At 31.7% G+C, this 11,257-nt stretch overlaps 1 protein-coding gene across 1 annotated transcript in view; it reads right to left on the reverse strand.

Annotated features, from left to right (window-relative positions):
• The window catches only part of LOC126890163 (dual specificity protein phosphatase 15-like), a 149,913-nt gene extending 145,013 nt beyond the window's left edge, over positions 1 to 4,900 (reverse strand). Inside the window, exon 1 of the mRNA XM_050659016.1 lies at positions 4,685 to 4,900. Coding sequence (XP_050514973.1) covers positions 4,685 to 4,900 — 216 coding nt within the window. The remainder of the gene's footprint in view (positions 1 to 4,684) is intronic.
• Between the last annotated feature and the right edge of the window lie 6,357 nt (positions 4,901 to 11,257).

An 11,257-nucleotide genomic window follows, 5' to 3' on the forward strand; every position in this document is an offset into this window, starting at 1 on the left:
TTCATCCATTTTTCGTTGTGTTTCCTCCATTTTTTGATCCATTTTTTGTTGTGATTCATCCATTTTCTTTGATGTTTCTTCCTGATTTTTATCCATTGCTTGTTTTGTTTCCTCCTGATTTTTATCCATTGTCCTTTTTGCTTCATCCATTGCTTGTTTTGTTTCTCTTTGTTTGTCATCCAGTTTTTGTTGTGTTTCATCCATCTTCTGTTCCATTCTTTGTGACTGGAGTTGCATCATTTGTAATAATTTATCTATTCCTGATAATTCTTGCTGTTCTGATGCCATGATTGTCGTGTCTAAAATATCTTCTTGGTCTGAATTATTCTCTTGATTTGAATGTTCTTTTTGTTTTTTTGTTGTCTTTGCTTTGGCTTCTTGTCACAGACATTTGTTTTCAAGAAGTACTGTCCCCGCCAAATATGAAATTTTACTAGTATGTTACCAAGACGACTTTTTCTCACCCAAATATTATAAATTGTCAATAAATATATCAAATGTAAATATCGTAAAAATAAGATATTAAATCAGTTATGTAAAATTTGTACCTAAAGAGATCTAAAATTTTATGTTATCAAATGTAAGTATCTCACTTTTTACCACAGGCATATAAATTTTCAAATACCGGCTTTACTCTTTCTATCCTTCAAATTTGCCACTAGAAATACTTTTCAATTCCCCACGTTGGGCGCCAGTTGATGTGATCTTTATTATTGATATGAGATAATATTCTTATATGTCATTTAATTTAATCAATGCATTAATAATAATCTAATTAATTTACCAGATCACATATCAATATGTTTTCAATCTCAGGGCTTTTTATAAAATTAATTACTTACTTACGTGGCTTCTAAGTATTTCTCAATGGTTCCTAATCGGGATAGGAAAGAAAAGAGTAAAATAATACACACATATGGGTTACAATTATAATCAAAATATTGTTTATTTTATTTAAATGGCAATCACTGCTTAATATTTGCTATATCTTATTATTCTTAAACATAACATTTACACATGGGAATCTTATTTCCTTTTGGTTTCCAATTGAAAGTTTTTATTAACATTTAACTATTATGATTTATTAGCAACAATTCTATTTAAGTTTGATGAAGCTTTTCTGATATTATTGATTATGTTCTTCAATTTTAAATGTGGTATTTAATACGAAAAACCCATACATTCATGTCCAAACAAATGAGACTGACCTTTTTCTGGTGAACTGAGAATGCCTTCACACAAGACCCGTTTCCTGCTATCCTTGGCTGCGATCAACACCTCGTCCTGGTTTCCAGTAATGTTCTCCTTTGAAAACTAGCTCGTATAGCTCCCGTTCCTGCTTCTGTCGTGATGCCGTGTTTCTACCTTTTTCGAAACTTCAATCAGCTACCGGGACACTCTTGGCTCAAGGAGGTTCTTTACTCTCGACCTGGCCTACCTCTCGTTCCACGATAGATACTCCACATTCACGGAACTACACCGGCCTTCTCACTCTCCGTACACTACCGTCTACTACTGGACTTCACTTCTCGACAGCTCAAAACATTCTGATCTATCTTTTTCATCCATTCCCCTACTTTCTAAATATCCCTTCCAAATTCACAAATCAACCTTCCACCACCAACTCTCATTCGCAGCCTTCCTCAAAACCAATTTTTAATCTTTCTAAATATGCTTAATGGATTTCAAAAAAAAAATAGTTAATTCCCATTCTAAAATTACTTTCTACTATTTACAAAATTTAATGACCTATTATCTACTTCAACTGAGTCTTATTTAGCATAGGCTAATGATCGAACCTTCCGCGAACAACGATAATGACCTATTATCTCTTTCAACTGAGTCTTATTTAGCATAGGCTAATGATCGAACCTTCCGCGAACAACGATAATGGTACGCGCCATTCACTTTGTTTATTCTCGGCGCATTGTCCCGAGTTCCGTAAGCTTTTTCTAATCACTTCTTAAAATTAAATATAACAATTTGTTGTATACAGGTTGTTCTAAATTTATATGCCCGTGGTTGAGAAAATTGAAAATATTTTATATTAAATTGAATTCTGTTTATAATTATCAAAATTTAATTTTCATATCAAATAGAAATATAACAATATATATATATATATATATATATATATATATATATATATATATATATATATATATATATATATATATATATATATCAAGCGATGAGTCCCGGGACATTCTAAGCGACCTAACGATGACTTCAGGGACATTTACTGAATTCCGGGTCTGGCCGGCATTCCTATACGTCTAATGATGACTTCAAGGACTGTCCCGGAAATCAATTTATGTATAATGCCTGCTTCCGGTACAGTTTTAAGCATCTCGAAAAAATAGTCATTAATCTAGTAGGATACTTATTTTTATGAGCTCATGTAAGTTATAACTGTAAGAAAAAAATTCATTTTCTGTTCACATTTTAAAGTTCTCCTTTATACCCAATACTAAAAATTATAATTTCGACTTCTAGCATCTTTGACAGTTACATGTTTCAAGTTTCGTTTTAACTGAGACGACTTTATTTGAAGCTAGACGAGAAGAAGATAAACTTGATAATACCTATATTGTGAATACCATTTACTTATTTTTAATGAACATTAGGGTGGAGCTTAAATTTATTTTTTTCGGATTTCTTTTTCGCGGGTTGTTTTCAACCCGCGATTATTTCAAAAAATAATTCAATAGAGTCAACTAGAGTACACGATGATGTTTTTATTCATTTATTTAAGCTATTAGGACTACAATATGAAGAAATAAAAGAAAAATAGTCAATAGAAAATAAAAAAAAATATGCTTACAAATTGAAGAATAATATAAAAACTCATTGTGAACGATAATCTTTCTTAGTATCAAATTTAGACATCAAAAGGCATGATTTGAGCTTATTCTTAATGAATCCGTCTCTCCTTTGTGGTACACAGATGCCAGCACTTGCTTCTGTAACTAATTTGAGACACCTTCCAGTGGATTATGTGTGACACGGAATTTTTCCAATATTTCTTAGGATTTCATTTTCTACAATCAGTGGCTCTATGATGGCCTGAGACATCATTTCGATACTTAAATTCTTCGTAGGTGGAGGTTCTATCTTGTTTTTCCAATCTATAATATCGATTTAATCATCAGCATCCATATTTAAAGTAGGTTCTTGGAAAAAAAAGTAAGGCTCCGATGTCTGGTGTCTCTATAATCTTCAATATTCTGCAGAGTGCAAGACGGTTAACAGAACATTAAAAAAATTGAAAATTGATAGACAACTCTCAAACTTTATTTATAATATACAGGGTGTAACAAAAATACAGGTCATAAATTAAATCACATATTCTGGGACCAAAAATAGTTCTATTGAACCTAACTTACCTTAGTACAAATGTGCACCTAAAAAAAGTTACAGCCCTTTGAAGTTACAAAATAAAAATCGACTTTTTTAAATATATCGAAAACTGTTTGAGGTTTCTTAATGAAAACGGACATGTGAAATTCTTATGATAGTAACATATTGAAAAAAAATTATATTGAAATTTGTGCACCCCATAAAAATTTTATGGGGGTTTTGTTCGCTTAAACCCCCCCCCCCCCCAAACTTTTGTTTACGTTCCAATTAAATTATCATTGTGGCACAATTAGTTAAACACAATGTTTTTAAAACTTTTTCGCCTCTCAGTACTTTTTCGAAAAGTTAGTTTTTTGAGATATTTTGAATATTTTGTCAAATGCACCACATATTTGTGTACAGTTCAGTACGATTTTAGAGACTTATAATAATATGAAAATTTATTTATAAATTACAGTTTGAGGTATACTTTGAACCATATTAATAAAGAAGCACATCTCGAAAAAGGTGCCTTATCTGAAAAATACTAAGAGGCAAAAAGTTTAAAAACACTGTGTTTTTACTAATGGTACAACAATAAGAGTTTAATTGGAACGTACACAAACATTTGGGGGGTTTAAAGGCACAAACCCCCCATAAAATTTTTATGTAAACATATTAAAAAAGAAGCCGCCTCTCGATTAAAACCGGTTTATCCAAAAAGTACTAAGAGGCAAAAAAGTTTTAGAAACATTGTGTTTAACTAATGGTACTACAATAATAATTTAATTGGAACGTACATGAAAGTTTGGGGGGTTTAAGAGAACAAAACCCTCATAAAATTTTTATGGGCTTCACAAATTTCACTATAATTTTTTTTTAAGATGTTCATGCCATAAAAATGACACATGTCCATTTTCATAAAAAAATCTCTCATAGTTTTCGATATATCGGAAAAAATCGATTTTCATTTTGTAACTTCAAAGGGCTGTAACTTTTTTTGTGTGCATATTTGTACTAAGGTAAGTTAGGTTCAATTGAACTATTTTTGGTCCCAGAATATGTGATTTAATTTATGACCTGTATTTTTGTTACACCCTGTATATATCTTTTGTTTTACAAGACAAGAGGAATTTTTGTTCATACAAACGAATCAATTTGGTTTAAAATATTCTGAAATTTTTGTTTTACTGATGCTTCACATTTTTCTTAATCCGCGTAAGATCATGCAATCTACTTTATTGGCTTCTTGTCAAGAATACCAGTCGATGAATTGTTGCATGTGTGATGCAGCTTTTCTAGCTTCTTTACGCAAATCTTTGTCAGTTCAGTCAGTTGCAATAACATCATCGACATCGCCACCATCAAATTCTGAGTCTGTGTCAGCTTCTGAATCTGTTTCGTCCTCCACTTTTGCCATTTCAATGATTTCATCATCTGTCAGCAATCGATAGCCGTTTGCGTCCTTATCACAAATTAACGATTCGTTTATGTCATCTTTAGTCAACGAAAACAAAACAGTTGATCCAGCCATAACTTTATTCGTTACCGCAATGTACATTTCAGCGAATTTCGTTTGGCTTATCGCAATGCTCAAACAAAATGACTTCATGACCCAATTTTTGCTTATGTAGTCAATACAACTTACGTAGGTGACGGTTAATGGAGAGACGGATACTCGAGGTTCCACTGTACATACTTCACAGTTAGTAACTGCCTTGCCAATGGGACCTGTAAAACCTTTTGGTCCACTTCTATTGTCATTTAGATGTTGAAAAAGATGACGCAATATCAGTTCATTTACGTGTAGTTGGCATATGGGTCATTGGAGTGGACGTTGAAACCTGGTTTCCAATAAACCAATAGGGCCACATTTGTTTCCTGTATTAACGGCAGTCCCATCACAACGAACAGCCATTATTTGATTTGCATCGATAGAATTGGAAGGAAGGAATGTCAGAACAGAGTTGCAAATCGTTTTGGCGTCAGCAATTTTCAACGAAATATGGCCTAGGTATTCAGAGTCTTGTTCTTTCAATATTGTAATATGCTCCTCCTGAGTGACTCTTCTACGACCATCTTCGTGTATCAACGTTTTATTTTTTCTACCATCGTAAAATATTCCGATGATATCAGCACCAAAAATTGTAGGTTCATCTGTCATGTAGCCCTAGCGTTAGAAGGAGCTCGTCGAACTCTACTTCTGTCTATAACTCGTGATGAATCATTTTCAGCAATGAGACCAATGTCGTAAAAAGCTGCAGAAATTATTGCAACTCCAGCACGATCTGAAACCCCATAACGATCTAATGTTCTGGTAACAACCGGAAATATGACGTCAGCCATTGTGAGTGAAGAAGTGGAAATAATCGATTGCGATTGGAAGTCCTCAATCTGGCTGTTGAACATTCGATCGTATCTTTGAAATTATAGGCAATCTAGAAATACTAGGAATGGATTCCACCTCTATTTGCAAGACAATTTGTTCTTCACGTTGCTTTTGTTGGTGTAATCTAAGTAAATTCATCTCAATTTTTTTGGTCCCTTCACGATCAAACTACCAATCGTGTATTTAGAATTATTGAAATTGAGTGGGAGGGTGAAGGTCGACTCCTGTGACAGGTTATAATTGTTTGGTTGCACTGTTGGGTCGGGGTTGTCCCAAAATTCAAAATAGATCAATTTCAGTAGAAATAGAAAGAAATGTTATTGAAGTTTTCGATTCATATCCTAGAAGCGGATTGATTGATACCGCACCCCGCGTATGTAAAAATGCAAAAAAAATTTTTTTCAAATTTCAAAATTAAAATCACGTTGGGGCAAATGTTAGAGTGAAAATATAAAAAATGACAATTAACTTTTCGAATCCTTTCCCACAGTAGCATCGATCCCGCACACCACGTTTGTGAAAATTGTTATTTCATTTTTCTCCATATAACAGCGCTCCACCCTATAATGAACATATACGATAACCATACTCTAACTAAACCTATAATCTACGCTACTTTAATTGATACTGAAGGCTTACAAACAGCTCATGTTCCTTTTTGATACTATGTTCATAAAAGATGGATCGCATATGGATAAACCTCGCAATTTTTACAGAATGGATCGATTTGTTTGAAAATTTGAGAATAAGTAGTGGACAGTCCATGGATCAAAATCTATATCATGCCGAGAGGCGCTTTTACCATGGGGGTGGTTGCCACCCTATCTCGGGGGTGGAAATTTTTTATTATACTTTAATCCCAAAAGTTGGTAAAAACGTTCATTCGAAGCAAAAAGTGTTCTATACATTTTTTTGATAAAATTGATAGTTTTCGATTTATTCGCTATCGAAAGTGTAAGTTTTATGTGTTTTTTTTGACAAGCAATTAAGAATTTAATATTCACCTTTGGCGTGCATACGTAACATGACTCGTTTGTTTAGAATTACCCCTTAAAGTTTGCTATACTTATTTAAAAACACCCTGTATTAATGAAAAATTTGGCTAGTTGTTAAAATACCTAACTTTTTTGTTATACAACATAAGCGAATGAATCAAAAACACAATGTTAAGAAAACATCAGACTATAGTTGGGTTTTAATTTCAGTATTTTTTAATAAAATAACCGTTGCCCTACCCAAAGAGGATGCATATGACCGGTACTAGAAACTTGCAATTTGTGAAATAGATTTATCTCTGGAAGTAAATAGCCGTACCAGTTTTAGTTTTTCTAAATAGATGTGTTCTAGAAGTATTTAAAAAAAACTAGAGCTCCAGCTCCCTTAGGAAGCCTTTTCGGAGTAGGTGATTTAGGTTAAACCGTAATATTTTAAGCCCAGAAATCTACAGTTATATTTTCAATTATTAATGAAACACCCTGTATTGTTTTGTTTTATTTCATTGTCTTTTATTTTGTAATAATATTGACGATTTGTGTAATTTCAGTAAACTGTATTTGTTGTTGTTTTTTTCCTACTCTTTGTACCTACGCTTTGTCCATAAAATTGTAAAATTTTCAGTGACAATAAAGTATATTTCTATTCTATTCTATACACGCGTTTTTGCTGCTTTTGTTGAACATTTTTTAGCACTATCCCATATCAGTCGTGGAAAAGGGCCCCGCGACACTTTGATATGGGGCCCCTGTGGCCCCCCATACGGCTAGCTACGCCACTGTATGAGATACAAAAAAATATGTAACAAAAATTTTGAAAATTGGATTTATCCGCATTATGAATAATACGGTAAACATACATAGCGAATTAAAGTATTCATATAAGAACACTTATTTATTGGATACGTAGTCAGAGGTCATAATAAATTATTACAATGTAAAAATAAAATATTCCATTCTTTCCTAATATCAGACGACGCGACGCCTTCGCTTAGAAATTAATTGTAACTGTCTAGATTTTGAGAATAGCTCCATTCATAAAATAATCTTCCTGTGTTGTGTGATGCCGAAAGTAAAATAATATCGCATTTAAACTTTTAAAGATATAATATGTCGCCTAAAAGGTGATAACAATATAATACGAATAGCATATCCACTGTTGTTACGGACAGCCACTCAATTGTTTTTGTACAGACTAAACGTCCTACTTATAAACTGTTTGCAGAGTGTGCAATTAGATATTAGGTCAATCGGCCAAACAAAATTTTTGCTGAAAAAGCACTAGATGGCTACCCTGTATAGTCCATTCACTCACGATAGAATTTTACAAAACTTTCAAATTTTAAAGAACCGCCTGGATTTTGGATTGACATGTTTTCGACTAATTCTAAGCAACTTTTGTTCTCTTTTATTCATCTACAAATAAACCAAGTCAATACTTTTCGAGCTATTTGCGACTGCATATGTTCATTTTTCAACAAAAAAAAAATATTACGTTTTTCTTTTAAGTATGTAGTGTCCCGTGTAGAAAGTATTAATGTACCCAAAATTTTGGGTCTCTATTTACACCTTAATACTAATTAACTAAATACGTTACCTGAAAAAAGTTTAAAATGTACGGGAACTCATCAATATATGAGAAACTCAAAAATATTACTGTTTTTGTAAAAGTATATAGTGTACCGTGTAGAAAATAGTAATGTACTCAAGATTTTGGGTCTGTATTTACACCTTAATACTAATTAACTAAATATGTTACCTACCTCAAAAAAATTAAAATGTACCGAAACTCATCAATATATAAGAAACTCAAAAATATTACGTTTTTCTTTTAACTGTGTAGTGTTCCGTGTATAAAGTATTAATGTACTAAAAATTTTGGGTCTCTATTTACACCTTAATACTAATTAACTAAATACGTTACCTGAAAAAAGTTTAAAATGTACCGGAACTCATCAATATATGAGAAACTCAAAAATATTACGTTTTGTTTTAAAGTATATAGTGTACCGTGTAGAAAGTAGTAATGTACTCAAGATTTTGGGTCTCTATTTCCACCTTATTACTAATTAACTAAATACGGTACCTGAAAAAAGTTTAAAATGTACCGGAACTCATCAATATATGAGAAACTCAAAAATATTACGTTTTGTTTTAAAGTATATAGTGTACCGTGTAGAAAGTAGTAATGTACTCAAGATTTTGGGTCTCTATTTCCACCTTATTACTAATTAACTAAATATGTTACCTACCTCAAAAAAATTAAAATGTACCGAAACTCACCAATATATGAGAAACTAAAAATATTACGTTTTTCTTTTAAGTATGTAGTGTCCCGTGTAGAAGGTAGTAATGTACTCAAAATTTTGGGTCTCTATTTACACCTTAATACTAATTCACTAAATACGTTACCTGAAAAAAGTTTTAAATGTACCGGAACTCATCAATATATGAGAAACTCAAAAATATTACCGTTTTTGTAAAAGTATATAGTGTACCGTGTAGAAAATTGTAATGTACTTAAGATTTTGGGTCTGTATTTACACCTTAATACTAATTAACTAAATATGTTACCTACCTCAAAAAAATTAAAATGTACCGAAACTCATCAATATATGAGAAACTCTCAAAAATATTACGTTTTTCTTTTAAGTATGTAGTGTCCCGTGTAGACAGTATTAATGTACCCAAAATTTTGGGTCTCTATTTACACCTTAATACTAATTAACTAAATACGTTACCTGAAAAAAGTTTAACATGTACCGGAACTCATCAATATATGAGAAACTCAAAAATATTACGTTTTGTTTTAAAGTATATAGTCTACTGTGTAGAAAGTAGTAATGTAGTCAAGATTTTGGGTCTGTATTTACACTGTAATACTAATTAACTAAATACGTTACCAGAAAAAAATTAAAATGTACCGGAACTCATCAATATATGAGAAAATCAAAAATATTACCGTTTTTTTTTAAAGTATATAGTGTACCTACCAAACAGAAAATAGTAAGATTTATACCTTAATACTAATTAACTAAATACGTTACCAAAACAAACTGCTGTATTATTTATTTGTTCCTAAAAAGTTGGTTGCGAGTGTTTATGGGATTTTTGTAAACACGTTGTTTCATTACTCCCTATACACCACCATACACCAAAATCGAGCGGATTAAATTCTGGGCTACGTCGTGGCCAACGAAAATGACTACCACGACCAATCCAGCGTTCAGGAAATTCGGTATTTGGGTATGTTCTCACTGCCCTCGTATAATGTGGGGGTGTATCATCTTGCATGAACCACAAATGTTGCCTTAAGTTTAATGACAATTCTTCCAACAAATTAATAAGGTCATTTTGTAAAAAATGTAAATAGTTCTCGCCATTCAAATTACAAGGGTAACTGGCATGGCTGATTTGAAAAATGCGATTAGCTCGAAAACTGTTGAGTTTTAAAGTTATTAACAAGTTTACCTTTTTTCCACACAAATAGCGATAACTTGAAAAACAAAAAAGTTAAGCCCAAAATTTATGCCATATACCTACGTGTCATATGTGGCGGCCTATATAAGCTACATCAATGTATGTATCAAATTATAATTGCACATACTCAGAAGCCTCCAGTCATAAATTTTTATATGTAAATGTCCACATTCATGAAAGTTATAGCAAAAAAATTTAAAATTGCAATTTCAACACCCTGTATAATTCTTAATATCAACATTTTATTAAAGCAAGTTGGCTTAAATCGCAATATTTTAAAGTGTATCTACTGTTTCTTTATACACTATATACTGATTTTTAAAAAGTATATAGTGTACCGTGTAGAAAATAGTAATGTACTCAAGATTTTGATCTGTACTCGTATAGACACCTTAAAAGAAGTCCCGGTAGTCATCGTTTGACATATAATTAACTAAATACGTTACCTGAAAAAAATTCAAATGTACCGGAACTCATCAATATATGAGAAAATCAAAAATATTACAGTTTTTTCAAAAGTATATAGTGTACCTACCAAACAGGACATAGTAAGAGATTTTGGGTCTGTATTTACACCTTAATACTAATTAACTAAATAAGTTACCTGAAAAAAATTAAAATGTAGCGGAACTCACCAATATATGAGAAATTCAAAAATATTACAGTTTGTTAAAAAGTTTATAGGGTACTCTGTAGAAAATAGTAATGTACTCAAGATTTTAGGTCTGTATACAGGGTTGTCCTTAAGTAATTGTACAAAAATAAACAGTAGATTCTACACTTTAAAATATTATAATGTTAATATTAAGAAAGATACAGGGTGTTGAAATTGCAATTTAAAATTTTATTTTTCGCTATAACTTTAATGAATGTGGATATTTATGTATAAAAATGTACTTGTATACTTGTTAATAACTTCAAAACTTAACAGTTTTCGAGTTAATCGTATTTTTCAGATCAGCTGCATAACTCGGCTTAAATGCAATTACTGCAGGCAACAAAGGAAAAAAACAAAAACAATAATACTTGTGAATACGAGTACTTTTGACTAAATTGA

This window comes from Diabrotica virgifera, chromosome 8 (assembly GCF_917563875.1).
Source record: "Diabrotica virgifera virgifera chromosome 8, PGI_DIABVI_V3a".
Taxonomy (NCBI): Eukaryota; Metazoa; Arthropoda; class Insecta; order Coleoptera; family Chrysomelidae; genus Diabrotica; species Diabrotica virgifera.